Source organism: Sturnira hondurensis, unplaced genomic scaffold, assembly GCF_014824575.4.
Source record: "Sturnira hondurensis isolate 20B ecotype Veracruz unplaced genomic scaffold, ASM1482457v3 Scaffold0022566, whole genome shotgun sequence".
NCBI classification, from domain to species: domain Eukaryota; kingdom Metazoa; phylum Chordata; class Mammalia; order Chiroptera; family Phyllostomidae; genus Sturnira; species Sturnira hondurensis.
Genome location: NW_028095197.1, coordinates 19,604,368 through 19,631,199, shown reverse-complemented (window position 1 = coordinate 19,631,199; position 26,832 = coordinate 19,604,368). Strand labels below are relative to the sequence as shown.

The following is a 26,832-nucleotide window of genomic DNA, read 5'->3' as shown; positions in this document are numbered from 1 at the left end:
GGAAGTTCTCCTGTATCATTTGTTGAAATAAATTGTCCACTCGTGGCTGTTTCTTTTCCCTTTCTGGTACCCCTATAATTCAGATGTTGGAACGTTTAAAGATGTCCTGGAGGTTCTTAAGCCTCTCCTCATTTTTTTGAATTCTTGTTTCTTCATTCTTTTTTGTTTGGTCATTTTTTTCTTCCTTCTGGTCCACTCCATTGATTTGAGTCCCAGTTTCCTGTCCATCTCTATTGGTTTCCTGTGCATTTCCCTTCATTTCACTTAGTTTAGCCTTCATTTGTTCCTCTAATTTGTGACTAAAATCAACCAGTCCTGTGAGCATCCTGATCACCAGTGTTTTGAACTGTGCATCTGATAGATTTACTATCTCTTGGTCACTTAGAAGTATTGGCTCTGGGGCTTTGAGCTGTTCTTCTTGAGCCATAATGTTTTGGTCTCTTCGCTCCTGTTACATATGAGAGGCAGAGCCTTAGGTGTTCACCAGGGTGTGCGACCCAGTCTCTGAGTTGTGACACTGTATGTGGGGGCAGAGTCAGAGAGGGGCAGTGGCATCTGTTCCGTTCTCTCTCGGATTTTGGTCCCCTCTGCTGCTTCCCACAAGCAAACTGGGTCCTTCTGGTGCTGGTTCCTGGATGTATGGGCTTATGCACTCCCCAGGATCCTGCGGGTCTCTCCAGTGAACTCTCCATGAACCTGGGAGCCTCTCTCGGTACCTCGACCCTGAAAGTTTTTCCAATCAGTGCTTTTAGGCTTTAATTCCCATTGCTGGGGCCCTAGTTTGCGTGGTCTGCCCCACTGTGCAGTCTTCCCCACTGCTTGCTCCTTTGCCTGGTTTATCTGAATGTGAATGTGTGACCTCGGTTAGCCAGTCACCCTGTGCCCTCACTGGGTCCACCCGTTGCCACCCCACGCCTGGGATTTGCCAACTGCCAGTTGCCGACTCCACCTCTTTTACCGGTCTGGCTGAATGGTTTGTTGTTGTTGGACTTCCGTACGGTTCAATTTTCTGTGTTTTGGCTGCATTTTTGTTACTAAAACTTTGTTGTCTTTAAACTTGGTTATGCGAGGAGGCACAGTGTTTCCACCTATGCCTCCATCTTGGCTGGAAGTCCTGTGTGTTATAATTTTATACACTAATTTTTCATCTTATGCTTATGTTTTCTCAGATTTAGCCAGTGGGATCTCTTTCACACTGGCTTCTGTGGCCTCTTGAAATATCCCCATCATCATTTGAGCACTTTCTTACTTTCTGGCAGAAGTTATATCAGATCTTTTTTTACTTTCCTTACATTAGCACTGAAAAAAGAGCCTTGGTTTCTTTTAATGAGAAATCGTATTTGGAAATTAATATCCAGGCATTAGATATGCTCATTGCTAGGGGGACATCATTGCTTGTAGGTACTTTACTTCATTCATTCATTCACTCACTCATTTATTCATTCAAGTCCTCACCCAAGGATGTTTGCTGACTTTAGAGAGTGGGGAAGGGAGGGAAAGACAGATGGACAGACATTGGTTGTCTCCTATAGGTGCCCCGACTGGGTATCAAACCCGCAACCTTTTGGTGTATGGGACGACGCTCCATCCAATTGAGTAACCCTATCAGGGTTAGGAACCTTAAATGGACATTAGTAGGATATATGTGTATATGTGCTCCATTTTTCCATGTGTTTGTTTAAAAAACACAAATTTTAATGGATACCTCCAATTCTAACCCAGCACCCTTTTTTTATATTGATAACTTCCTTCGTCAAGAATGAGCAATCTAGCCCTGGCTGGTGTAGCTCAGTGGATTGAGCGCGGGCCTGTGAACCAGAGGATTGTGGTTCGATTCCCCGTCAGGGCACATGCCTGGGTTGCAGGCCAGTTCCCAGCAGGGGATGCACAAGAAGCAACCATACATTGATGTTTCTCTTCCTCTCTCCTTCCCTTCCCCTCTAAAGATAAATAAATAATAAAATAAAATAAAAAAGAATGAGCAATCTAGTTTTCATTAGACTTACTTGCTTGATTTTATAATAAATAAAAAATAGTTTTAGCACTGTTATCTCATATTGTTAAAACCTTAGCCTAATGTTTGATTAAGTAGTTTTCTGGGTATGGTTCCATTGGTCTCTTTGTCTTTTGTCATTACCACAGGTCTCAATATCTGATAGAGGAAGTCTTCTTTTCCTTATTCTTCAAGAGTATCTAGGCAATGACCATTTACACATGAATTTTAGGATCAACTTACCAAAAAAAGTTATTGGGGTTTTGTTTGGATTATGTTGATTTTCTATATCACTTAGAGCACAGGTGGCAAACACAAGGCTCCCTGGGCTGAATCCGGCCCTCCACCTTGTTTTATCCATCCCAGCACCCTGTTTCTACCTGGCGGCAGCACTGAGCTCTCGCTTACCTGTTAAGGAGTAGTTGCATGTATATAGTCCTAAAATTATATTCAGCCCTTTGAAGGCAACGGTGAAGCTTCTGTGGCCCCCAGTGAACATGAGTTTGACACCACTAACTTAGAAGCTATTGGCATATTTACAGTAGAATCTTTAGTCTTTGAAGGTTGTACATCTCACATCTCCATTCATTTGGATGTTCCTTAATGTCTTTCAGTAAATTTGGTGACTTTTCTCCATAAAGGTTTGGATGTTTTGTTAGATTTATTTCTAGGAACCATACTTTTAAAATTCTAATTCTAGAACTAATATTTATTTATTTTTAAAGTATATTTTATTATGTTATTCAGTTATTCCATTTTTTCCTCTCCTTTATCCCCTTGCACCCTGTACCCCTCTTGCTCCAGCATCTCCCCTCTGCCCCCACCCTTAGTTCATGTCCATGGGTCATACATATAAGTTCTTTGGCTTCTCCAATTCCTATACTACTCTTAACCTCTCCCTGTCTATTTTATACTTATCAATTATACTTTTTATTCCCTATTCCCATGCCCCCTCCCTCTCCCTGCTTATAACCCTCCATGTGATCTCCATTCCTGTGATTCTGTTCCGGTTCTAGGTTTTTGCTTAGTTTGCTTTTGTTTTTGTTATTTTTAGTTTCAGTTGTTTATAGTTGTGAGTTCATTGTCATTTTACTGTTCATAGTTTTGATCTAATATTTATTATCTGTATAACCTTGGGCAAATTGCTTAACTGCTCTGTACTTTTGTTTCCTTATACGTGGAATGAGCATAATAGTAGCCCTTAATTGATAGGGTTATGATGAACATTAAATGTGCTAGTATATATTAAGAGTTTAGAATAGTGCATGGTGTAAATGCAGTCGAAATTTTAGCTATCATTGTTATTTTGTTTTCTAACTGTTGCTGATACAGAAAGGCAGAGTTTCTTGATTTCATGTTCAGCAACCTTGAAAAACTTAGTAATTTTTTTCTTTAGTAAGATGCACTATACCTCTAATATTTATATAGAAATAGAAAAGGGAAGTATCTAGGATACTCAAAAGAATTTTTTAAAAATTGTAATTGCATGATAATATAAAGCTGCAGTAATCAAGCCAATATGGTAGTGTTGGAAAGATAGATACATAGATTAATGGAGCAGAATAGGAAATGTAGAAATAAACCTCACACATGTGTAGTTAATTGCTTTTCAACAAAATTGCCAATGTAAAATTTGATAGGGAAGGGAAAATCTTTCAAGTAGAGTTTGGAAAGTTGGGTATCCATATTGAAAAAAATAAACGTTGATTCATATCTCACACCATACTGACAACTTGACTTGAAATGGATCTTAGACTTCTGTGTAAAATTTAAAGCTATAAGACTTCTAGAAGAGATTGTAGGAGAAAATCTTTGCAACCTGGGATGTTCAGAGGTCTCTTAGAACATAAAAAGCACAACCATAAAATGAAATTATTTATATATTATACCTTAAAATTTAAGTATTACTGCTTGAAAGATACCATCACAAAAGCCAAAAAGCATGCCACAGACTTGAAGAAAAATGTTTGCAACATGTACATCAAATTCATTATATCAGGTTATATAAAGAACTCTCTTACAGCATAACAATAAGAAAACAAAGAAACCAATAAAATGGACAAAAAATTTAAAGAGTTATTTTACAGAAGATGGCGTATGTGCATGAAAAGAGGCTCAACATCTGTAGTCATCAGGGAAATAGAAATTAAAATCTCTGTATTACCACATGCCCATTAGAACAGCTAAAATTAAAAAGGCTCACTGTTTCAAAGATGTGGAACATCTTTCATTAGCATACTGCTTTTATGTTCACACAAACACTTGTACACAAATGTTCATGGTAATTTTATGTGTAATGACCAAAATCTAGAAATAATTCTGTTACAGGTGAATGGATAAACAAAATGTAATTTTGGATAAATAAAATGTAATTAATCCATGTGATGAAATACTATTTAGCAATATAAAAGGAACAAATTGATAAGGACAACAGGATTGTACTGAATGAAAGAATCCAGATGAGCCCTGGCTGGTGTAGCTCAGTGGATTGAGCACGGGCCTGCAAACCAAAGGGTTGTGGTTTGATTCCCAGTCAGGGCACATGCCTGGGTTGCAGGCCAGTTCCCAGCAGAGGATGCATGAGAGACAAACATACATTCATACTTCTCTCCCTCTCTCCTTCCCTTCCCCTCTAACGATAAATAAGTAAAATTTTTTTAAAAAAGAATCCAGTTGAAACATTACTGTGAGTGAAAACAGATAAAAAATGTGTGATTCTGGTGATATATAATTCTGTTAAATGCAAACTAGTCTATATTGCCAGAAAGCAGATCAGTGGTTGTCTGAGGACAGACAGGGTTTGTATCAACTTTATCTGAATCATAGCAATGCCCGAAGGCAAAGAGGAAGAGCAAGAAGTTGAAAACTTACTTGAACAAATAATGAACTAAAACTTCCCCAGTCTGGCAAAGGAAATAGGCTTCCAGGAAGTCCAGGAAGCTCAGAGAGTCCCAAAGAAGTTGGACCCAAAGAGGAACACACCAAGGCACATCATCATTAAGTTACCCAAGATTAAAGATAAGGAGAGAATCTTAAAAGCAGCAAGAGAAATGGAGATAGTTACCTACAAAGAAGTCCCCATAAAACTATCTCTGATGACTCAAAAGAAACCTTGCAGGCAAGAAGTATTTGAAGTCATGAAAGGTGTGGACCTATATCCAAGATTGCTCTATCCAGCAAAGCTATCATTTAGAATGGAAGGGCAGATAAAGTGCTTCCCAGATAAGGTCAAGTTAAAGGAGTTCGTCATCACCAAGCCCTTCTTTATGTGAAACGTTAAGGTAGGGGACTTACCTAAGAAAAAAGATGATCAAAAATATGAACAGTAAAAAGACCACAAACTCACAACTATCAACAACTGAACCTAAAAACAAAACAAAAACTAAGCAATCAACTAGAACAGGAACAGAATCACAGAAATGGAGATCACATGGAGGGTTATCAGTGGGGAGAGGGAGGAAGCAGAATGGGGGAAAAGGTACAGGGAATATGAAACATAAATAGTAGGTAAAAAATAGACCAGGGGAGGTTAAGAACAGCACAGGAAATGGAGAAGCTGAAGGACTTACATGTATGACCCATGGACATGGACTAAGGGAGGGGAATGCTGGTGGGAGGGGGTTGCATGGCAGAGGGGAATAAAAAGAAAAAATGGGACAACTGTAATAGCATAATCAATAAAATATACTCTTTTAAAAAGCTCTATATTTGGCCCTGGCTGGTGTAGCTCAGTGGATTAAGCTCAGGCCTGCAAACCAAAGGATCACAGTTCGATTCCCAGTCAGGGCACATGCCTGGGTTGCAGGACAGTTCCCAGCACGGGACGCAGGAGCAGCAACCATACGTTAATATTTCTCTCCCTCTCTCCTTCCCTTCCTCTCTAAAAATAAATAAATAAAATCTTTTTTAAAAAGCTGTATATTTGGACTATCTTCATCTTAATTTAGAATTTTATTAATTTTACTGTAGACCTTGTAAAATACAAATTTGTGCTGCAAATTTGTGCTGCATGACAACTTGCATTTGATTAGAACTTTTCCAGGAACATTTTTGTTCCTTCTTTGCTAGACACGTAAGTAACTTTCCTTGCAGTCTTCTTAGCATAGGAGAAGCAAATAAATGAGGTGGGTTATTTTAGGCTTACACTTCTAGATTAATGTTGTGGAGCCCTGCTGGTAACTTCCTTGGGCTAACCTTAGAATTTGTGTCTTGTCTACTACCCCACAGGCTGACTAAACCGAAGCTTAGCTTCACCGGGTTAGGTTTTTGGCTTGGTTATTCATCTTGTCAGCTGTTCAATTTTTTAAACATCATTTTTATTCTTTCATTGAGCATTTTCTGCAATAAGGTTAGTCTGTATTATTTAATCTGCTACTATACCCACATTAAAAAATTATAATTGTGTAGTTTTCATAGTACATACTCTTTATAATATTGTGAATGGCTCAGTATTTTCTTTAGTGACTCAGTGTGTTTAATCATTCTCCAGTTGGGACATTAAGCTTAAATAACACTGATAAATTGATTTCATAGGTAAAAGTGTTTGTTAATTTGTTTTGCCTTAATACTATTGTGATGGTACATTTTCCAAATACCTATTCTTAATCATTCAAGTCTTAGATTGTTTTGTTAAAGGTTTGTATAAACTTTTCATAAAGATAGTAACCTATTGTCTAACTGGTTACTTTGCTACCATGTTTTTGCTTCTGCTTATGTGAGGAGCAGATTTAAGGAAACTTTATAAATTATTCTTTTCTTCAAATTTTAACAGATTTTCTTGCTAATCATATTCTACTTGTAAATAATTATTTAAAACTTGACCCTGGTAATTGTTTTCCAGTTCTTGTATGTATCACTGTTTTATGTTATGTAATAGTTGTCTCAGAATTTTCCTCATTTCCCTAAAACCAGCTGCTGGTCTGCCTTATACCTCTCTCAGTGGGCATCTGTATTCATCTCTTTGTTGTGTTTAAAAAGTACCTCCCTTGTTTGCCCAAATCTCAGGTTTGTAGCAGTTGACATTTATTTCTCTCATGGCATAAACACTCAGGCAGCTGTGAATCTGCTTTTGCAACCTTCATTCATATGCCTTTGTGAGCTAGGGCCTGGGCCAAGACATTTCATTTCACTGTATTGGAGACATGGCACTCTTGCGGCAGCAAGTAAAAAATAGGAGTTGATTTATGTGATAACAGCTCTTCAAACTGCCATATAGAGGTAGCATATCCATCTGTGTGTTTCTGTGACATGGTCAAATGCAGTGGGAGTTGTATAGGCGCATGTTCCTCCCATAGGAGGAGGCACTGCAAGTCACATGACTGGCCAGAGCTATATGGAAGGGGCAAGTGAGTATTTGGCATTCCATGTCTCTTCTTATGTTTAACTTCCTAGTGTACATTTTTACAATTACTCATATCCATATTAAAGCCTTTTTGTTGTCTTCCCTTATGCCTTAAATATAGTTACTCTGTTGTAAAAATGACTCATTTTACCTATAGTCTTCAGTTGACTGGAATTTAGCAAGGACAGAGATTCGTGTCTTCTTCATTCAGTGCTGGAAGAATGTTTGTCTCATAATATGCTTTCTGTAAATATGTTTCCCTTCTTATTGTATCTGTCAGTTATTCTGTCAGTTGTTTATTTTTGTACCTTCAATTTTTTCTGCTGGATCTATCCCTAAGTCTAAATGACTATATTTTCTTGAACTCTTTTAATAAATCACCGCTGTATATTTAACTAATTCTGTTAAATAATTATCTTCAATGAAGAGAAAAAAATTACAGAAGCTTTTAACTCCTTTGTAAAATACAGCCTACATTCTTCTTTCTATAAATATATTTGTCACCCTATCATTAAACAAACAAAAAAAATCCTCCCTTTGACTCTCATAATCTGACTTTCCACTGTTGCTCTAACATTATTCATTATCTTGTACATTTCTCATTTTTTAACCTCTTTTTCATTCCTTACCCCTAAGAAGTTTGTTTATCTAGATCCTGAAGCACTATAATTCATATTTTTCAACTATCTAAGGCTCTTTTTTCCTCTTTTCCTTAAAATATCCTCTCCCTTCCTCTACCACTTAAGTGTACTAATACTCCCAGATTCTGTTTTTAGCAGATTCTTCATTTCTTGTTGGGTGCCCTTTTAAGTGGCATATTTGAAGGCTCTCATTGGCATGGCTTTCTTATATTTATTTCTACATAATTTACAGTTCTGTTTCTTATAATAGTTATTCTGAGGTTGTCTCCTCATTTCCACTGTTGGGCATTTCCATTTGATTGTCTTTACCGTGATGTGTCCAAAGCCAGATTGTTTTTCTAGTAATAGTGACTCCTGCACTGGAACTAAGTCTTGTTTTTATTGGTGCATAGTCACCACACTTCTAAAAGGAAAGGGAAGAGTACCAGCAATTGTTAAGCATGTAGTACACGGTATACTGTGTGCTTTTCAATGTGTAAGGTCTAGCTCAAGGTTTACCTCTGAGAAACCTTCTCAGACAATCAGAGTGAATCCTCTGTGATCCCTTCTTTTTAGACCACTTGCAGTACATTTGTATTTAAACTGCTAGATCTGCAGCACACCAGTCTTCTTTAATTATATTTTTAGTTTGTAAACCTCTCAAAGGCAAGGATTTTTATTTCATATTTCCTTTGTATCAGTGCAGTACCACATAGGTACAGTACAATTTAATAAGTATTTGATGATTCTCAAATCAAAACAATCCCCTAAATAAAGACAAGAATCTAAAACTAAGAAACAGAATAATAACTCAAAACTAAACAGCTGAGAGGGGTAACCCATTTGAAAGTAGTTAGCCTCTGTAAGTAGCAGGGACTCTTTGCTCATACATTAAGGATCACTTGCTCATTACATTTTTACTTCGTAACAGCATCTCTTTATCAGTAATAGACCCTCAAATATCCATTTTATGCTGCTTTTATAACCATATTTATAGGAGGTAGTATATTTATTTTAGCTTCTCTTTCCCATTAGGTGCACCAGGCATAATTTCCTCACCATATGCAGGGGCTGCTGGATTTGCCCCAGCCATTGGATTTCCTCAAGCTACAGGTGACTGTTTTAAAGTTGAATTTGAAAGTATTTTTCTGATTTTCTGTATTTTCAAGGAACTTATCAAGGTGAAAAATATTACTATATTTGAAGGATTTACAGTAAAAGTATTATGTTTATTAACCATAGAAGTTGCTTATTGTATGATACACAACTTCCTTATATTTACAAATACAAGGTTCCATTCTCAATCGCAAATCTCCATTATATGTTCTGCATCATTTATATTTGCCATTTGGTACAGATAACTCTAGGTTGACTATATTGAATAACCTTCGGTTTACCTTTTTGGGCATTGTGTGAAATAGTATGGACTGCTTCTATCTTTGCTGATAATCTTATCAGTTACATGTTGAAAAGACCTGTGTCTTATGTTTGTCCTCAAACCTTTGGTGGCATTGAGTACATATTGTGCAGTCAGTATATATTTGAATTAATAAACATCTAGTATTCAACTTATACATATATCCTTTCTCTCTCTCTTTTTTTTTTTTGGTCAATAGTGAGTTCAGAAGATTACCATAAGATGATATGCATGCTGTTCATTTCAGGGGATATGTATTTTTTTTCTTTAGCTAATGGAGATGATATATTTTGCCGTGTATAATGCACACTGTTTTGCCCAAATTTTTGAGGGAAAAATAAGGATGTACAATTATACATGGTTAGTACCTGAAATACCTTGTGTTTGGTAATTATTTGTTTCATAAAATTTCTTACACATAATATGTGTGAAAATAACTGCTAAAATTCTTTTATAATACAAAAAGCAAATACCTAAATATAAACAAATAAATAATTGAATTCAAAAATTAAAATGAAATATTTTCTTCCTGAAAGTTTGGGCCAGAAACGTGGGTGCGCATTATACATGGCAAGGTGACTCTCACTCTTTTCCAAATAGTAAACAAATAAGTTTGATCGTAACTTAAGGAGATGAAAAAATTTCTTTGTGGTTTTATCTCTAGTTCCTAAAGAAAATTTTGAGGTTGACAGTTAGAAGAGTGGCATTAATATTAAGTTAGCCTACATATTAATTACACTTCTGGCTTCCAGTTGATTTGTGAATATAACTGTACCTTAAGTCACAATATAGTTGCTTTCTGGCAATAATCTTTATATCGTACCCTTCTAATTCAGGGAATTTTAACTACTTTTCTTTGATGGACAGGATGAAGTTAATTAAAAAGGAAAGAGCAGTAAGAAGATTGATCAGGGCTTAAGTTTGAGGGTTTGGGGAGGTTTTAATACATATTAACATGTTAAATGAATATTCTGCCTGTTCCATTAAAATGCAGGCATTGTACGCTGTTCTTATTTATTTGAAGCTCCCAAATGTTAAATTGATACACATTTTAAAGTAGTGATGTAGGTTTTTGTCATTTTTAGATCTTTCTCTTTGAAATACTACATATAAAATACTGTAGTAGATGTTAAGAAAGAGAAGTTGATAAGACTTTTAAGGTCTTGCAGTGGAATGTACAATCAGTCCACCATATCCATGGGCTCTGTACATTTGGATTCAACCAAATGTAGAATGAAACTATTTGGAGACAGAAATGTTACTGATGTGTACTATATATATAGTTATACATACAGTGATTGTGTATTTACTGAATACATACAGACTTTTTTCTTGTCATTATTCCATAAACAGTGCAGTATAACAAGCATTCACAGAGCACAACATTTACTTATAGTAATTTAAGTAATTTAGAGATGTATATGTGAAGCTGTACATAGGTCATATGCAAATACTTTGCCATTTTATGTAAGGGATTTCAGCATCCTCATAGTTTGATATTTGTGGGCATCCATAGATACCAAAGAAAGATTGTGTATATACAACTACACACACATACACATGGGCATCCCACAGTGTAGCTAAGGTGTGCTTTTGGCAGTATATGATAGGCCTACAAAAATACAGCATAGGGAATATAATCAATAATATTGAATGACTGTGTATGGTGCCAGGTGTTTACTTGAAGTATCAGGGGGAACATTTTATAAGGTATATATGGTTGTCTAACCAACATGCCGAACACCTGAAACTAATACAAAATAAAATTGAATGTTAACTATAATTGAAAAAAAATTTAAATGAAAAAACAAGTTATTCAAGAGTCGTGGGTTGGATTAGAGGGACATAAGAAGTCATGTAAAAAACTATTGATTATCCATTTCATGGAAGGGTGTCCAGCCTGAGATGTGTTCTGCACAATTTTATCACTAGAAGTCCAATGCGCTATCCATTGCGCCACAGAGCCCACTGTTCTGCACAGTTTTAAAATTCAGCAGGATAGTAGTAATGACATTAGATTCATCAAGCAAAATACCAGTATGAATACAAACTGTATTGCAATTTAATTACATGGTTTCTGGTAAAGTGGCAAGGTCCTGTTTATTACAAGGAATTTTGAGCTTTAAGAATCAGTGAGTTAAGGAATTGGTTCATTGTATATAAACTAGAGATTTTACCTTACATAATTTTTAAAAACATTTTATTATTTATTTTTAGGGGGGAAGGGAGGAAAAAAGAGAAACATTGATGTGTGAGAAAAATGTCGGTCAGTTACCTCTCTCATGCCCCCAACCCCAGCATGTGCCTTGATAGGGAATTGAACTGGCATCCTTTCAGTTTGTGGGACAATGCCCAACCCACTAAGCCATATCAGTCAGGGCTACCTTAGATAATTTTTAAGCTGAGAACCCAAATAGTGGGGCCTTCAGAGAAAGTGTGTTGTTTTAAGTATAGTATGTAGTGACAGAATTGCAGTATAATAGAAATTTCAGTAGTTCTGAGATATCCAGGGAAATAGAGAGCTTGAAAATTTTTGATACAAAAGAATATTGAATTCTATAAATCTATAGTTGATGGTAATAACACTTTACAAGGTTATATACTGCTTTCCCATACAGAATGTCATATATTTCTGGCTGCATGCCTGTCTTAGATATACAACTCAGTGATTGTTAGTAAATTTACAGAGTTGTGCATCTTCACAATCCAATTTTAGAGCATGCAATACCACCTAGCATGTATATTTGTGACTTCTGCTCAAAGATTTTTAAAACATAGGTCTGTCCAGCACATATCCAGCCATATACTATTAAAAATGGAAACATTTATTGAAGGAGATAGAAGAAACATTGTACGTAGGACAATGATGCCTCACTCTCCTTCAAAACAGGCACCTTGGGACCTCACACATTCTCCCAGACTCTTTTCCACGGTTCAAAACACTGCAAAGTCCTTTGTTGGAATCACCATCAGCTGGCCCATCACATTTTCATGAATATCATCAATGGTCTGAAATCTGTCCTCTTTCAGAGGTGATTTTAGTTTTGGGAAAAACCAGAAGTCACAGGGTGCTAAATGGAGTTCACTGGTAGCAGCTTGAATCAAGTCATTAGCAACTGCAGCACAGTGTTCCTTCTACTCTAGTAGCAGAAACTTTGTAATGATTTTGGCCACATGTTTCATGCTAAGATCTTGTGTCAAAATCTCAGTGATTTTTGGAATCCCCAGATCAGCTTGTAGTTCTCACACTGTTGGCCACCGATCTTTGTTGATTGCAGCCCCCACACAGTCAACCTTCTTAAGTGTTCTGCTTGTTGCTGGCCTTCCAGAACATGGATCACTTTCAACAAATTCTTGACCATCTTGAAGCATTTGTGCCGCACTTTTTATTTGTGCTGCACTCATTGCATCATCCCCAAAAGCCTTCTGAATCATTTGAAAAGTTTCCATGGAGGAATGTTAAACTTAATGCAAAATTTGATGCAGATTTTTGCTCTGTTCAGTCATTTTGCACGCCACAGCCACGCAGTGCACATTCTGACTCACGGGTGTCTACTAACCCCACCGACTAGTACAGTGAAGTCGTCATTATTTACACACGCATGCCCCAGTCCATACTCTCCTTAGCTGCCAGGTTACATCCATGTCAAGCAAACCATTGTTGTGTTAACAATGGCTGGACTCTTTTCAGACAGACCTTGTTTATATCTTATTTTATGGTAGAAGTAAATATGAAAATTCTATCTGTGTTATAGAAATGTGCTGGAATACACCTATTTCAAGAAATGAGGGAGTGTTTATAGTTGATAGATTCTCTGAGAAGTCTAATGGCTTTTAAGACCAGTGAATTAAATTGCTCTGCAAATTACTGTATTGATAATAGAATACTGACTATGATAACATTAAAAAACAAAGAACTTGACTTCCAGACAGACTCTGTAGGGCAGAAAACTGGCCTTCCATATCCTTATGGTAGCTTTGACACATTTTCTTACCTATTTTTGCCTTTGTTTTCATTGATTTACTTATTAAGTGTTGTAATCTCTAGATAACTAGAATATGAAATGCTCTTGATGTTTTAAAAAGGCCTGTCAGTCCCAGCTGTTCCTGGAGCTCTTGGGCCTCTCACACTCGCCTCCTCTGCTGTCACTGGAAGGATGGCCATTCCTGGGGCTAGTGGTATACCAGGAAATTCCGTTCTACTTGTCACCAATCTCAATCCTGATGTGAGTTGCAAAGTATAAAATAGTCTTTTGGGAGGAGGTCTGGAGTGGTTTCTGATGTAAAGTTGTATTCAAATTAAATTTTTTATTTTAATGATTTTTATTAAAATTCAACACTAGTATATATAGAGGAAATAAATAAATGCTTTAAGCAAAATCAATTGTTACTACAAGTAAACTTATTTTAAATTTTTACTTAGACACTTATATTTTGTATTGTCTTTTTCAGCTTATCACACCACATGGACTGTTTATCTTATTTGGTAAGTTTTTCTTTATATTTTGTTGGGGGGGTTATTTTTGCTGTTTCTGTATCTGCGATGTGGATTGAGCACATTTTATGATCCAGTAATATTTATTGACTGTCTCTGTGTGCCCAGTAGTATGTTTGACTGGTAATAGAGCAGTTAATAAGACTTAGTAAGTAATTATGATAAAGTTTTGTGAATAGAGAGCATGTACCTGGGAGTCCTAACCTATCTGAGGGAATCAAAGAAGGTATATCGAGAGAAATGATAGTTAAGCTGACTTGTGAAAAATGAGTAAGTATTAACTGACAGAAAAAGAAGGGCAGATAGCCTTCTTCAGATACTGGCAGTGAGAGAGAGAGCTTCTGGAACATGCAGTGAAGCAAGTCCAGTGGAGGGTGTAAGCGAGAGGCATGTTGAAGCTGTCCACATGGATGGGGCAACATTGTGAAAAGCTTTGTAAGCTAGATTATGGAGCTTGGTTTTCATTTAAGAACAGTAGGGAACCATTGAATACTTTTAAGGAAGAGAGAGGCATAATGAGATTCAGGTTTTAACAGTCTTTAAACTAATAGTGTTTCTCAGTTTTAAAAAATTGGCATATATGCTTAATTGGCATATATGCTTAATTATTCATATACTTAATTATTAAGCATATATGCCAAAAAAGTGGCATATATGCTTAATTATTCATATACTTCATCCATCTTATATGGTATTCATTATGTTGGTATAATATATATAAATATATGAGCAATTAAATAGGCTATATTTAATATTTTAAGGTTTTATTAATGAAAACTTTTCATAAAAAGCTATTAACATTTAGTGAGAAATATGATTTGATATGCTTTATTATTTTCAGAAATCTTTTGTATTTTGATTCAGTATTCTAAGGACTGATTTTAAATTCACTTTATTTTAGTACTTGATCTTAATGGTTGTCGTAACTGAAAAAGATGCCTCTTAAGCATATGCATTATAAATGGAAGTGTTTCATTGCTGCTGTACCCAATTAATTATGTTACTAATTTTTCAGTCTATTCCACTAATTTTTGTTGTTAGAAAAATGTCATTTCTTGTTAAATTAGTTGATCTTGAAAAGTGTTGTTTTAAAATATTTTTAGCAGATGAGATTAAAACTTCCATTTGGAAGAATTTTTACTATTATAGAAAATAGTTTTAAATTTTTTGAATGGGTAATGGGCTTTTTAAACAGCATTTTAGAAGTGTAATTTGTAGCCAGACAATATACCACACAACACAGCACCATGATTGTTAGTAAATTTACAGAATTGTGCAGCTATTACTATTATCAAAGTCCAATTTTAGAACATTTTGATCATCCCACAAAGATCCTTTATGCTTATTTGTAGTAGAAGTTTTAATTGGTGACACAGTTCCATCAATTTTCAATAATGAAATCATGTATTAATGGCACATTTTCATATGTCTCTTTAACAAAGCACATTTCTTTCTAAAAGTAGTTAATTTCTCATTTAAAAAAATCATCTTCAGCTTGAAGAACAAGTTGTTATTTTTAAAAAAATAATATCTATTTCAGCCACTTGTTATTTCTGAAAAGGACAGCATATTTGTGAAAAGTACAAGAATACTTGTATTGTTTTAAATTTTAAAAGTATCACTCATCTCTAAGTTCAGTTGTCCTCAGGTGCTTGCCCACAAGGTAACCAACACTCCTTAAGGGCCTTATTTTTGTAATATTGGTGATACCCTGTGGCATATAAACTGCAGTAGATTTTAATATGCCAGATAGGAGAAAATGAGAAAATACCTTGTATATTATGGAAACTTCTGCCTAGAATTTTATCTGTATATTAAAAAGTAGTTATATGTAATTTCTCATGTTGGTTTTGTATAAACAAATCATTTTGTTTATCCTTTGGGGGTGTAGGACTCACCACGGGGAACACCAATGCAGAAAAATTAGTTGTGATGAAATCAGTTAGGAGGCTGTTGGTGACAGTGCAGATGTGAAATGGCGACGATGATAGCTTTGATGGTAATGACAATGAGAAGGAGTAGACAGGTGTGATAGATGTTTGGGCCGTAGTGTCACTGGGTGCTGGTGATTATTGGAGGTAAGAGTTCAAAGAAAGTAAGTCAAAGATGAATTCCAAGTGTCTAACTAGAGGAAGTATTTGGATGATGGTAATATTTATCAACAGAGATTGTGAACATTGAAGTAGGAAGGGGAGAAGGGCGATATGTGGAACATAGAAGAGATACAAATTTGGGAACATATGTATGAAATTGCTCAGGGAATGTATACAGAGTGGGGCAAAAGTAGGTTCACAGTTGTTTGTATTGAAAAATATAATAATACAAGAATAAAACTCTGTTTCATATATTCACATCTAAACCCACTTTTGCCCTACCTCTATGAGAAACCTTTTAATGTATTAGTAAAATTAATTGAATATTACACAGTAAGGCATTAAGAACTGTTTTCTTTTGTCTTTTTAATTAGGCGTGTATGGTGATGTGCATCGAGTGAAGATTATGTTTAATAAGAAAGAAAACGCTTTGGTTCAAATGGCAGACGCAAACCAAGCTCAGCTAGGTGCTAATGGTTAATAGTAATAAGTGGCCTTTCCCATTTGTATGTGGATTTTCCTATAAAATAAACTTACCACTAGTAGGAATATACTTTTACTGAAGAGTACCTCTTTGTGCTAATGTCTTTATAATTATTTGAACATGTTTGTATTTTATAAAGATTAAAAATATTTATTACTCTCTGAAGTTCATTTATCTACTTGAACATATTGCTATTTAGAGCTTTGACTCTAGGTTTTTCTGTTAAGTTTAAACCACTAAACATCACTTGCCTTGTTTAATTTTATTGTTTGATTGCTTGTTTTTGTTCTAAATTACGTTTTCTAGAACTGTTGCATGACATAAAAGTTAGACAAACCTCATAATGACTGTACAACAAAGTATCATTGTGTGGTGTTACTGTTCACTGTTGCAGTGGCAATTATATTAGCACTCAGAATTTTTATAAAACATACTTTGCTTGAGATTAAACTGATTGTTGCAATAATCATTTCTTGAGCACTTCCTACGTTTCGGGTACTCTGGAACTCCCTAGCATTGTGCTGGGAAGATAGTTCTTTTTAGTTTGACAGCTTTTCTTTCCTTACAGTAAAATTAAATCATTAGTACATTTCTATATGTAAGAGTTTTTAAATTTATAACCATTTTTACCCTCAATCTAACAATAGAATTTTAAATGACTAAAAAGAATTGTTGATAAGTTAGACAAATTTTACAGAGGCTCTATCTTAATACCCTAGCTTATTCTTATTTCTAATTTTCTTCCTGTGCACCAGCGATGAATCATCTGAGCGGTCAGAGACTTTACGGAAAAGTGCTTCGTGCTACACTGTCCAAACATCAAACAGTTCAGCTTCCTCGAGAGGGACAAGAAGACCAAGGTCTGACTAAGGATTTTAGTAATAGTCCTTTGCATCGCTTCAAAAAGCCTGGCTCTAAAAACTTCCAGAACATTTTTCCACCATCGGCCACTCTGCATCTTTCCAACATCCCGTATGTACTTGATTAGTTATTGTTCATTTAAATGGTTACTAACCTACTATTGACTAGGAATTCATAATTACTATTATAAATAGCATATGTTTTAAGAGAGGTAAAAACTCTGACGTTATTCTAATGTAGCAGTTGTCCTGTCCACTAATTTCTTGTGAGATGATTCATTTGCCATTATGTCTTAAGAAGATTGTATCTTCAGCCTACATGGCAAGAGTAAAAGATAGCAGTGTTTTTAAAATTTTCTTTCCAAGAAGAAAATTAGCAACTAGTTACCTGTTACTTATTGGTTATAAAAGGACATAAGAATAAGTTTATGCAGAAATATTGCATTGGTATATATTCTCCCTTTGTATAGAAGACTCTTAAGTAACCAGCTTACTAAAATCAAATAATTTATGTATTTAAGAATTTGTTTAAAAAGAGTTCTTTGTTATCTATAAGCTGCAAAGCCACATATCATTGTTAATTATAATCAGCATGGATTATAATTAATTATAGCTAAAAATGATTTTTGTGGTGAGCATCCTGTGTTAAGCAGCACTGTGGCAGACTTGTTCTTCAGTAATCTTCTAAGTGTAGGATCAGTAGGACTACAGCCTGTGGATCAGAACCATCTGTTTTGGTATGGCCCATGAGCCAGCTAAAACTTTCTACATTTTCAAATGGTGGTGGGAAAACAAAAGGAAAATATTTTGTCATTTGAGATAATTATATAAAATTCAAATTTTATGTTCCATAAATAAAGTTGCATGGAACACAACCACATTCATTCATTTATGTATTACCTGGGGCTGCTTTTGAGCTACAACCGCAAAGCTGAACAGTTGCAACAGAAATTGTATGGTCATCAAAACCTAAAGTATTTACTGTGCGGCCCTTTAGAGAAAACACCTGGCAACCCCATTCTAATTCTTGAAATCCTTAACCAACAAAGATGGCAGTTTTGTATAATTTAATCTATTACATGAAGAGGGGAAAGCTTTGGAAAGGGTGGATAAAAAGCTGGGGTGTATGGTTATATATATGTGGAAATGTAAAGGCTGAGGGAATGGAGAATGGTGAAGTTTTAGAACATTATTGAGAATGAGAATAGGAGATGAATAGGTATAGAAAATAATTACTCAGAACTGTTGATTACTTGTACTCCCAGCTAGTCTCCAATTAAGCTGCTTGGGGAAACCTTGAATCTGAATTGGGCAGTAGCTCAAATCTCATGCCAGCTAGGAAGCTGGAGAAGCCACTTAGGAAAAAAAAATATAGAGATTATGTTAATCTAGAAATTCAGCAGCTCATCACTATAGAGTCAGGTAGAGGGGCAACATACTTAGATCGAGAGGCAGGTTACTGTCATTATTACCTACTTAAATACAGTACATTATTCAGGAGCTGGTCTCAGATTGCAACATACACAAGACTTGTGGGTAGAAGTAGGAAAGAACATTAATAATGCTGAACCATCTACCAAATTCTGGGCACTATGGTGGTGGTTTACAGGTATTACCTCTTTTAATCTTTTTAAAAAATATTTTATGTATTTATTTTAAACAGAGGGTAAAGGAGGAAGAAAGAGAGGGAGAGAAACATCAGTGGGTGGTTGCCTCTCATGTGCCCCCACGCCCTGCACTGAGTAACTGACTGGTCCTGCAGCCCAGGCATGCGCCCCAACCAGGAATCAAACCGTGACCCTTTGGTTCAAAGGCTAACACTCAATCCACTGAGCCACACCAGCCAGGGCTCACTTAGTCTTCTTACTAAACTTATTTTTAAATTTAGAAAATTATATACAACTCGAAATTTACTGTTTTAATCAATTTTGAGTGTGCAGTTCAGTGTATGTTTACATTAAGTACATTTATATTATGTAGCCATCACCTTTATTCAGCTCTGGATCTTTGTCATGGTCCCAAACTGAACCTTTATACCCATTAAACAAGAACCACATTTCCTTCTACTCCCTAGTCCCTGGTAACCACTAATTTCCAGAAAATATGTTTCAAGACCCTGTACATATATAATACCTATAGTAAAGTTTAATTTATAAATTAGGCACAAAAAATAATAATAAGATAGCATAATTATAACAAAATACTGTAATAAAAGTTACATAAATGTGATCTCTCTTATTAAGGACTTTCTCCTTCTCACTTTTTAAAGGAAGCACTTTATGGATTTTCTTCAGCATGTCTAAATTGCCAGCATCACTACTCTTGCTCTTTGGTGCCATTAGTAAGTGAAACGAGGGTGACTTAAACACAAGCACAAGAATACCACCACTGTAGGTGATCTGAATGCTGAGGTGTCTAGTCACTAACTTGTGTAGCACATACAGTGTGGAGACACTGGACAAAGGGATGATTCTTAGGCTCAGTGGGGCAGGATGGCAGGAAATTTCCTCATGCTACTCAAAACAGCACCAAATTTAAAACTTATGAATTGTTTATTTCATGAGTTTTCCACCTAATGTTTTCAAACTGCAGGTAGCTGAAACTATAGAAACAAAACCATGACTAATGGGGGTCTGCTGTATTCTACTTTTTGTCTCTTTCAATTTGTCCATAATGACCTTTGAGGTTAGGTCATGAGTTTCATTTTATCAATGAAACTGAGAGGCTCAGGTTAAGTGACTTACTTAAAGTACATAACAAGTGAATGAGAAACAAAATATGAACACAGCTCTGTCTCCTTGCAGAGCTAATCATTTTTCTGCTATACTGACCTTGCTGGCAGTGAGGTAAGGAATCTGCATTTAGTTAGTTGACTCTCATGTGATAGACCAATGTATTGGTTATTATCTACTGCTATCTACAGATCACCCCAAAACTTAACATAGTAGTAAATGTTCATTATCACATACTATAACTGTGAGTCGAGAATCCAGAAGTTGCTTAGCTGGGTGATTTTGGCTGAGAGTCTCTCATAAGGTTGAATCTGAATGTTTAATTGGGGCCACTTCGTAAGTGACTCATTCATGTGCCCGGTTATTGACAGAAGGCCCTCACTTGTCACAAGAACTTCTTTATATGGCTGCTTATGTATCCCCATGAAATAGCAGTTGGTTTCCTCCAAAACTAATGATTCAAGATGTAAGGTGGGGACTACAGTGTCTGTCAGCCTCAGAAATCACATGCATCATTTCTACAATACCCTTAAAGCTTACAAAGGACATCTCTGTTCAGTGTGGCAAGGCTGTATTCAAGGGTGTGAATTCTAGGTAGCCAGAGTAACTGGGGACCATCTTAGAGCCTGACTACCACATACTCATATTCATAAATACCCTGGAAGCAGTTTAAAATGTAGAACTCTGGACTATAGTAGACAAGTCAAAACTAAGGAAGTAGTTTTGGAAGTAATAAAGTTAATTACTGAAGCCAGTATTATGGGTACTAATCCTTTAAAAGAATAAATACAAGGCTGGGCAAAAGGAGGTTTACAGTTGTAATGCAAATAGAAAATACAATAATTAATAAATATTAATACAGTAATAAACTTTCATGTACTAACAACTGTTAACCTGCATTTGCCCACCTCTGTATAGAAAGATTTTCTTGCTCTTTATATACCTTTCCACATCTTTTGCAAAAGATTTGAGACAAAATTCTATTGTTTGAAGGACATGTATGTGTCAACCTCAGACATTTTTCAAGGCAGCTCCAAATCATGTGTTCATTGCATGGCTTTATTCTCTGTGCTTCATTTGAGAATTAGGGCTAGGATACTTGGTTGATTCTCTGATTGTTTTCACAGACCTTCTGTTACAATGGATGATCTGAAAAACCTTTTCACTGAAGCTGGATGTACAGTGAAGGCTTTTAAATTCTTTCAGTAAGTCCTTGCTTTTAAGAAGTAAATTAACCATGTTTAAATATGGTATGCAAATTTTAAGGTAGTTCAGTAAAGTCTTCTAGGGTTGGGGAGAAGGTTTATAGGCAAAATTAATTCTGTACATTTTGTATTTCTTATGCCATTTTTAGGAAAGATCGCAAAATGGCCCTTATTCAGTTGGGATCTGTGGAAGAAGCAATCCAGGCCCTCATTGAGCTTCACAACCATGACCTTGGAGAAAATCACCACCTCAGAGTTTCCTTCTCAAAATCTACAATCTGACTTTCCTGTGAATTTTTCTCCTAAGACTGGACCATAATTTCAGTGAAACGTTCAGACATAGACTGAAGCATCTCAAGACCAATTCTGCCTCTTTTACACAAATAATTTTTTCCAAGTTTGCTATTTAAGTATATTTAAAAAAATTAAGGGATGATTACCCCCCTGACCCCCTGCTAATAGGTGATCAAAGATGTGTTTCCTTTATCCCATAGTTTCTATGAAAATGATCTTCAGGAAAAAAAACTCTTCAGCAGTTTCATTCCCCATATTAAATTGGATTTCAAGAGGACAGACTTTCTTTCAGTTTGGATCCAGATCAGCCTTACACATTTCTAAATTCCTTTGTACTTAAAAAAATTTAAGCATACCAACTTTTAAAAATTACTTGATGTAAGTGATTTCAGTTTATTACAACCAAGTTTTTAACTTTATGATTCAGAATTATGTTCACTTATAAATTATTTTACCTATATTGATAGTTATACATAAATTAGGTTGTTTTGGAAGCAGATTTATAAACTTCCATGTTTTCTTTCAGTGGTTTGTTTCACTGTAAGACACTCCTTTGAATATTGCGTATCTTTAACTTTTGAAGATTGGAGAAACGAAGTGTCTCAGCCGTCCCCAAGGAAATTCCAGCCAGGATCAATTAAGGTGTTAGAATAATTAATAATTTTATTAGGAAAAATCATATTTTAAGTTTAAAAATAACACATTTGCTGAGTAAGATAATATGATCTTAGAAAATTTTAAAAAGTTCTACTTATAAACTTTTTTATAATTGTTTTCAGAAAAAAGTTTACAGTCTTAAGGAAAATATTCAGGTCTATCATATGGTTTGACAGATTTTTAAAAGTTATTTTTGGTAAGGTCTTCTTTTAGAAATAAATTGATCTCAAGGGTTTTTTGTACCACTATAATCTGTAATACTTATTCAGAATTACTGTGTATTTACTTAATTTCTTATTATGTGCCTTATGTGCTTATGATACAATAGGTTAGAATTTTATCTAAGTATCTTGAAAGCTATATTGTGGGCTTGGTGAGTGTTTGTCTATTCTTTCCCTGTTTTGGTAAGGATTTTAAGGTTTTTTTCATTGCTATGTTAAGTGGTTTTCAATAAGTAATAGTTTTTATTCAAATTTATGGTGCTTTGGTGCAGAGATGGGGTGGGGAAGGGTAAATGGTTTGGAGAATAACTCAGTGCACACCTGTAGGCCTCTTCACATTGTGACCAATAGTGGTCATTGCCAGTATGGCGCACCTATGTGGACCTATGAAATGCAATCTCAGTTTCTGGATCTTGTCTAACCTTTATTATTCATCATATTTTGTCTCAGGATTACTTGGTTTTTCTCAGTACTCAAGTGAGAACTTGGTTTTCTTTGTTACTGTAACCTTCATAACTGAGTGCCCGCATATACGGGGTATGACAGAGTGGGTTCCTTCTCATTCTCTGTCCTGTTTTTCTTTTGGTTGAATGTAAGAGTACATTTTAATGTTGCTTCAGTGATTGTATAATGTACAATTGTTTCTTATTAATGAGAAACTTTGCTTTTGTTCATTATTCCTTCAGTGCTCAATCAGATTTTTTAAAAGCAGGAATTGTCAAAAGGGACATTTTTGTCCCCCACTTTTACACTTTTCAGATTCTCAGAGTGGCTCATCTCACCTTTAGAATGAATATCTCAGTCTTTTTGCTATATTCGAGCCATTAGTTTGGACACAGGAAGGATTCTGTAAAAGAAATTCTACAAAAAAATGGAGATGACAGAGGACATTATGGGTTGTTGAAAAGCAGAATTTATGCAACACTGAGCAATAGTAGGTGGGTAGAATAGGAGGGAGGACACTAAATTGAGACCTTTTGGGTGGATCAGTGTAGCATTGGCTGAATAGATAGGTGTAATCACTTAACAAGTTCTTTTTTCATTTATGAGAGGTATTTTCAGTGAAACACTGAGTAAGCGGGGAGGAAAAAATTTCTTGGAGAAATCTCCCAAAGTTTGCTTCTTTTTTTCCTTTTATATAGGCATTATTCAAATTTTCAGCGGTGTGTTGGATTATTTCATTTGCTTTTAGTTGGATTATTTCATTTGCTCTGAGTTAAGAATTACTGTGTAATTTAAAGTCATGATTCTCATAACATTCAGTGTGTAAACAAAAGTGTAGCACGGGGGAGATCCTAATGGTGTTGAATGTAATTTTGAAATGGGGCAGGGCCTTTAAATCTGAGAGAACATTTGAATCCTTTTCAGGGATTTGTGTATGTGTGTGTATAGATAAGTGTGTGTGTATCTATATGTATATAGATATACACATGCACTCTTCTGATGTGCGTACATATACACATTACATACCTTTTAATTTATTGACAAAGAAAGTCAAATTAGGATTTGGAAAAGTGAGGTATTCTTATTTAAAATAATGTGTTGGAAACCATCAGTTTGTGTCTGAAATCAGCTGTAGCACCTCAGTGTTGTCTGTACTGGGCTGTTTGCTGTTCCAAGGCCAGAAGTCTGCAGTATTTGTGTTGGCATGTTTTCTGTAAAAAGATAAAAACTATCAGGGTAGTGGAGAAATTAGATCTTTGTATTTTTCTTTTTGGCATGCATTTGTTAGATATCTGCTAAGCCATGTTTTTGCTGTTCAGCTGACATAGTATTCTATTTTTAAGCTCGCTTACTTTATTTTAAGGAGTATTGTCTTATCACTTTTGGAAGTGTTTTCACTTTTACACAAAGTGTATATATTCAGGACTTTTAAAAAATAGCAGTACATGTGTAACAGTAGCAATTTATGCCAAAAAAATTTTTTAGGTTTAAGTAACTTGCAGAGCAGTAAAATGTGTTTTGTGTGAGAGGTACAAATAGAAAAATAACCCACTATCTTAAACGATAACTGAACAGTATCAGAATTTTATCCAGTAGCTCATTAAATTCTTTAAGACTAAATATGGTGATCATTTATTTGTATAGGCATTGGTTTTGGGGTTTTTGTTTTGGGTTTTTTTTTTTTTTTTTTTGTTGTTGAAAGATGCAGATCTCGCAGTTTTTAGAGACAGACTTGTTCTGTCTACCTAATTCCTTTTGGGAGCAGAGTAATGCCTTCTTTGTCTCTATCTACAATCATAATCATAGATTGTGCATCAGTTGGCTGGAAGTAACTCGCATAAATGTCTGTTCATTTTCATGTAAACTTCTCAAAGCTCCGTGTCCTCAAGACAACAAAGTTGATACATACATTGAGTACGTGATCATGTAATTGCTCTTCTGTTCCCACTAAATATTTTTTTGGAAAAAAGATAACAAGTGCAAAAGTATGTGCTCCCCCCCAATGAGTCACTTAATAAAAACCCAAAGTTTGCCAAACTATTAGCCTATCTCTTAGAAAACATAATGTGTACTGCTATTTTTAAAACCAAAAAGACAGCGTGACTATGCGTAAAAGCATTTTTCTTAGCTTTTCCTTTGTCTTGATCTGTGTACAAGAATAAAACTGCCAGACTTAAAATATTCTACTATTGTATTAAAAGAAATACAATTCAGATTGCACAAAACTTTTCCTTTAAAGAAAATAGAATTCAGCTGTCTTTTAAAAGAGCTGTGTTGTTACCTACAAGACTTATTTGCAGTCTTTTTTCAGAGCAAATTCTAACAGTTGTGAATTGTTTTAAAAAATAGTAAACTAATAAAATACTAGTTTTGGGGGTTTTATAGAGGGAGACAAACTAAACGGGACCAAAGTTTATGTGCCTTCTTTAGTAGTCTTAATTGACCTATCCTTCCTATTCAAGACTAAGGTAGTGTCAGTATTCTGGTTTTCAGGAAATATGTACTATATAGTTTTAAAGGAATGTTATCCCACAGACTATTCATACAAGTAAAGAACTGTAGCTGAGGGAGTGAAGTCTCAGTCACACTTTTGCCTTTATTGCATAATATTCCTTATACAGCACCGCGCAGGTCCAAGAACAGAGCTGCTCTAATTCTTTGTGGTCGTCTTCGTTTTTGTAACCTGAGGCATGTGTTCCAGAGAACAGGGATATTTGTCTGGTCCAGTGACCTTGGTGATAATAGTCATAATTGAAAGCTGCTTATGGCAAGCTTAATTCAGCACTGTAAACAGATTTTTGTTCTTCTGTTATTTTCAATTTTTGAATCTATATAGTAGTTGTAATAACAGATATTTTAATAGCTATTTTTGATGTCATACTCTGGCCTTTTCCCCTCTTACCATTTTTACCCAGATATTTTAAAAGTTCATCCTGCATCCAGAAAGTACTAATTATAAAGATCACTGACCAAGTACAGTTTTGCATCAAAATGTCACCTCATTGCTCTGACCAAAGACTGACTTCTGGTTTTAACTTCTAGTAAGCATCTTTTCTCAAGCTCCTTTCTGAAAGAAGACCCATTGCAAAGCGGCCTTTACTTTCTGTTTCCTATTGGTGAATAGACTACTTAGAGAAAATGGGAGTTAAAATGTGAACAGAATGGATTAGGATGACGAGGGTTTAATGGGCATTTTCAGTACTGTATTTAAGAAAAAATAGCACAGCTAGGAGCCTCTGACATTGTCTTGTGTTTTACATGGTCTGTTCATAGGATTCCCTTTTTCAGTTTATAAGAATGTTCATCTAACAGAAGATGATGTAAATATTTGTAACAACATTTTTTTAAACCAGGCCAAAAAAGAAAAAAAGGGGGGGTTGGGAACAAGTTAACATATAAAGTGGTTTTATATAAAACATCGATTGTCTTGTATATTTTGATAAGCAGCAGTACCAGCCTCATTTGTAACACAGTTTGTGGCATTGCGGGGGGGAAAAGGATTCTGTGATTGTTGGAGTGAATTGTTATAAATGCAAAGAGATGACAAAATATTAAAAAACATATTTTCTAAATGCGTAGTGCATGGTTAATTCAAGCTTCTGTACACTATATTCCATTTTCATTCAGTTTGTATATTTGCCGACTATTACTTGGTATCTCTAATCTCTTTTCCTAACCAGTATAGCATTGTAGCATGCCTTTTAATAAATGTCATGACATCTGTACGCTCTTCAGGTTTTCTGTGTCCTTGTCTGTACTTTGGGTTTCCCCTTGTCTTACCTGTAATTCTAATGATGTCGTATTTTCTTTTATTTTTCATAGCCATCCATCTAAACTTGTCATAGAGAGTAAGTAGCAAGCACATATTTATACAACTTTAAAAACTGGAAAATCCCTAAGTCTACTAACCACTTCTTTTTAAATTAAGGAACAGTTCTCATTTTGTTGATGAGCAAACTGCTTTTGTAATGGTCCT

The 26,832-nt window shown here is 35.3% G+C and overlaps 1 protein-coding gene across 4 annotated transcripts in view; it reads left to right on the top strand.

Annotated features, from left to right (window-relative positions):
- Positions 1–26,584, top strand: part of PTBP3 (polypyrimidine tract binding protein 3) — a 105,087-nt gene extending 78,503 nt beyond the window's left edge. For all 4 annotated transcript variants that reach the window (XM_037036042.1, XM_037036040.1, XM_037036039.1 and 1 more), the window contains 7 exons: positions 8,990–9,067; positions 13,458–13,597; positions 13,824–13,857; positions 16,334–16,426; positions 17,199–17,415; positions 21,163–21,240; positions 21,390–26,584. In XM_037036042.1, the coding sequence (XP_036891937.1) occupies positions 8,990–9,067; positions 13,458–13,597; positions 13,824–13,857; positions 16,334–16,426; positions 17,199–17,415; positions 21,163–21,240; positions 21,390–21,522 (773 nt within the window). In that variant the 3' untranslated portion in view covers positions 21,523–26,584. The remainder of the gene's footprint in view (positions 1–8,989; positions 9,068–13,457; positions 13,598–13,823; positions 13,858–16,333; positions 16,427–17,198; positions 17,416–21,162; positions 21,241–21,389) is intronic.
- Positions 26,585–26,832: the final 248 nt, after the last annotated feature.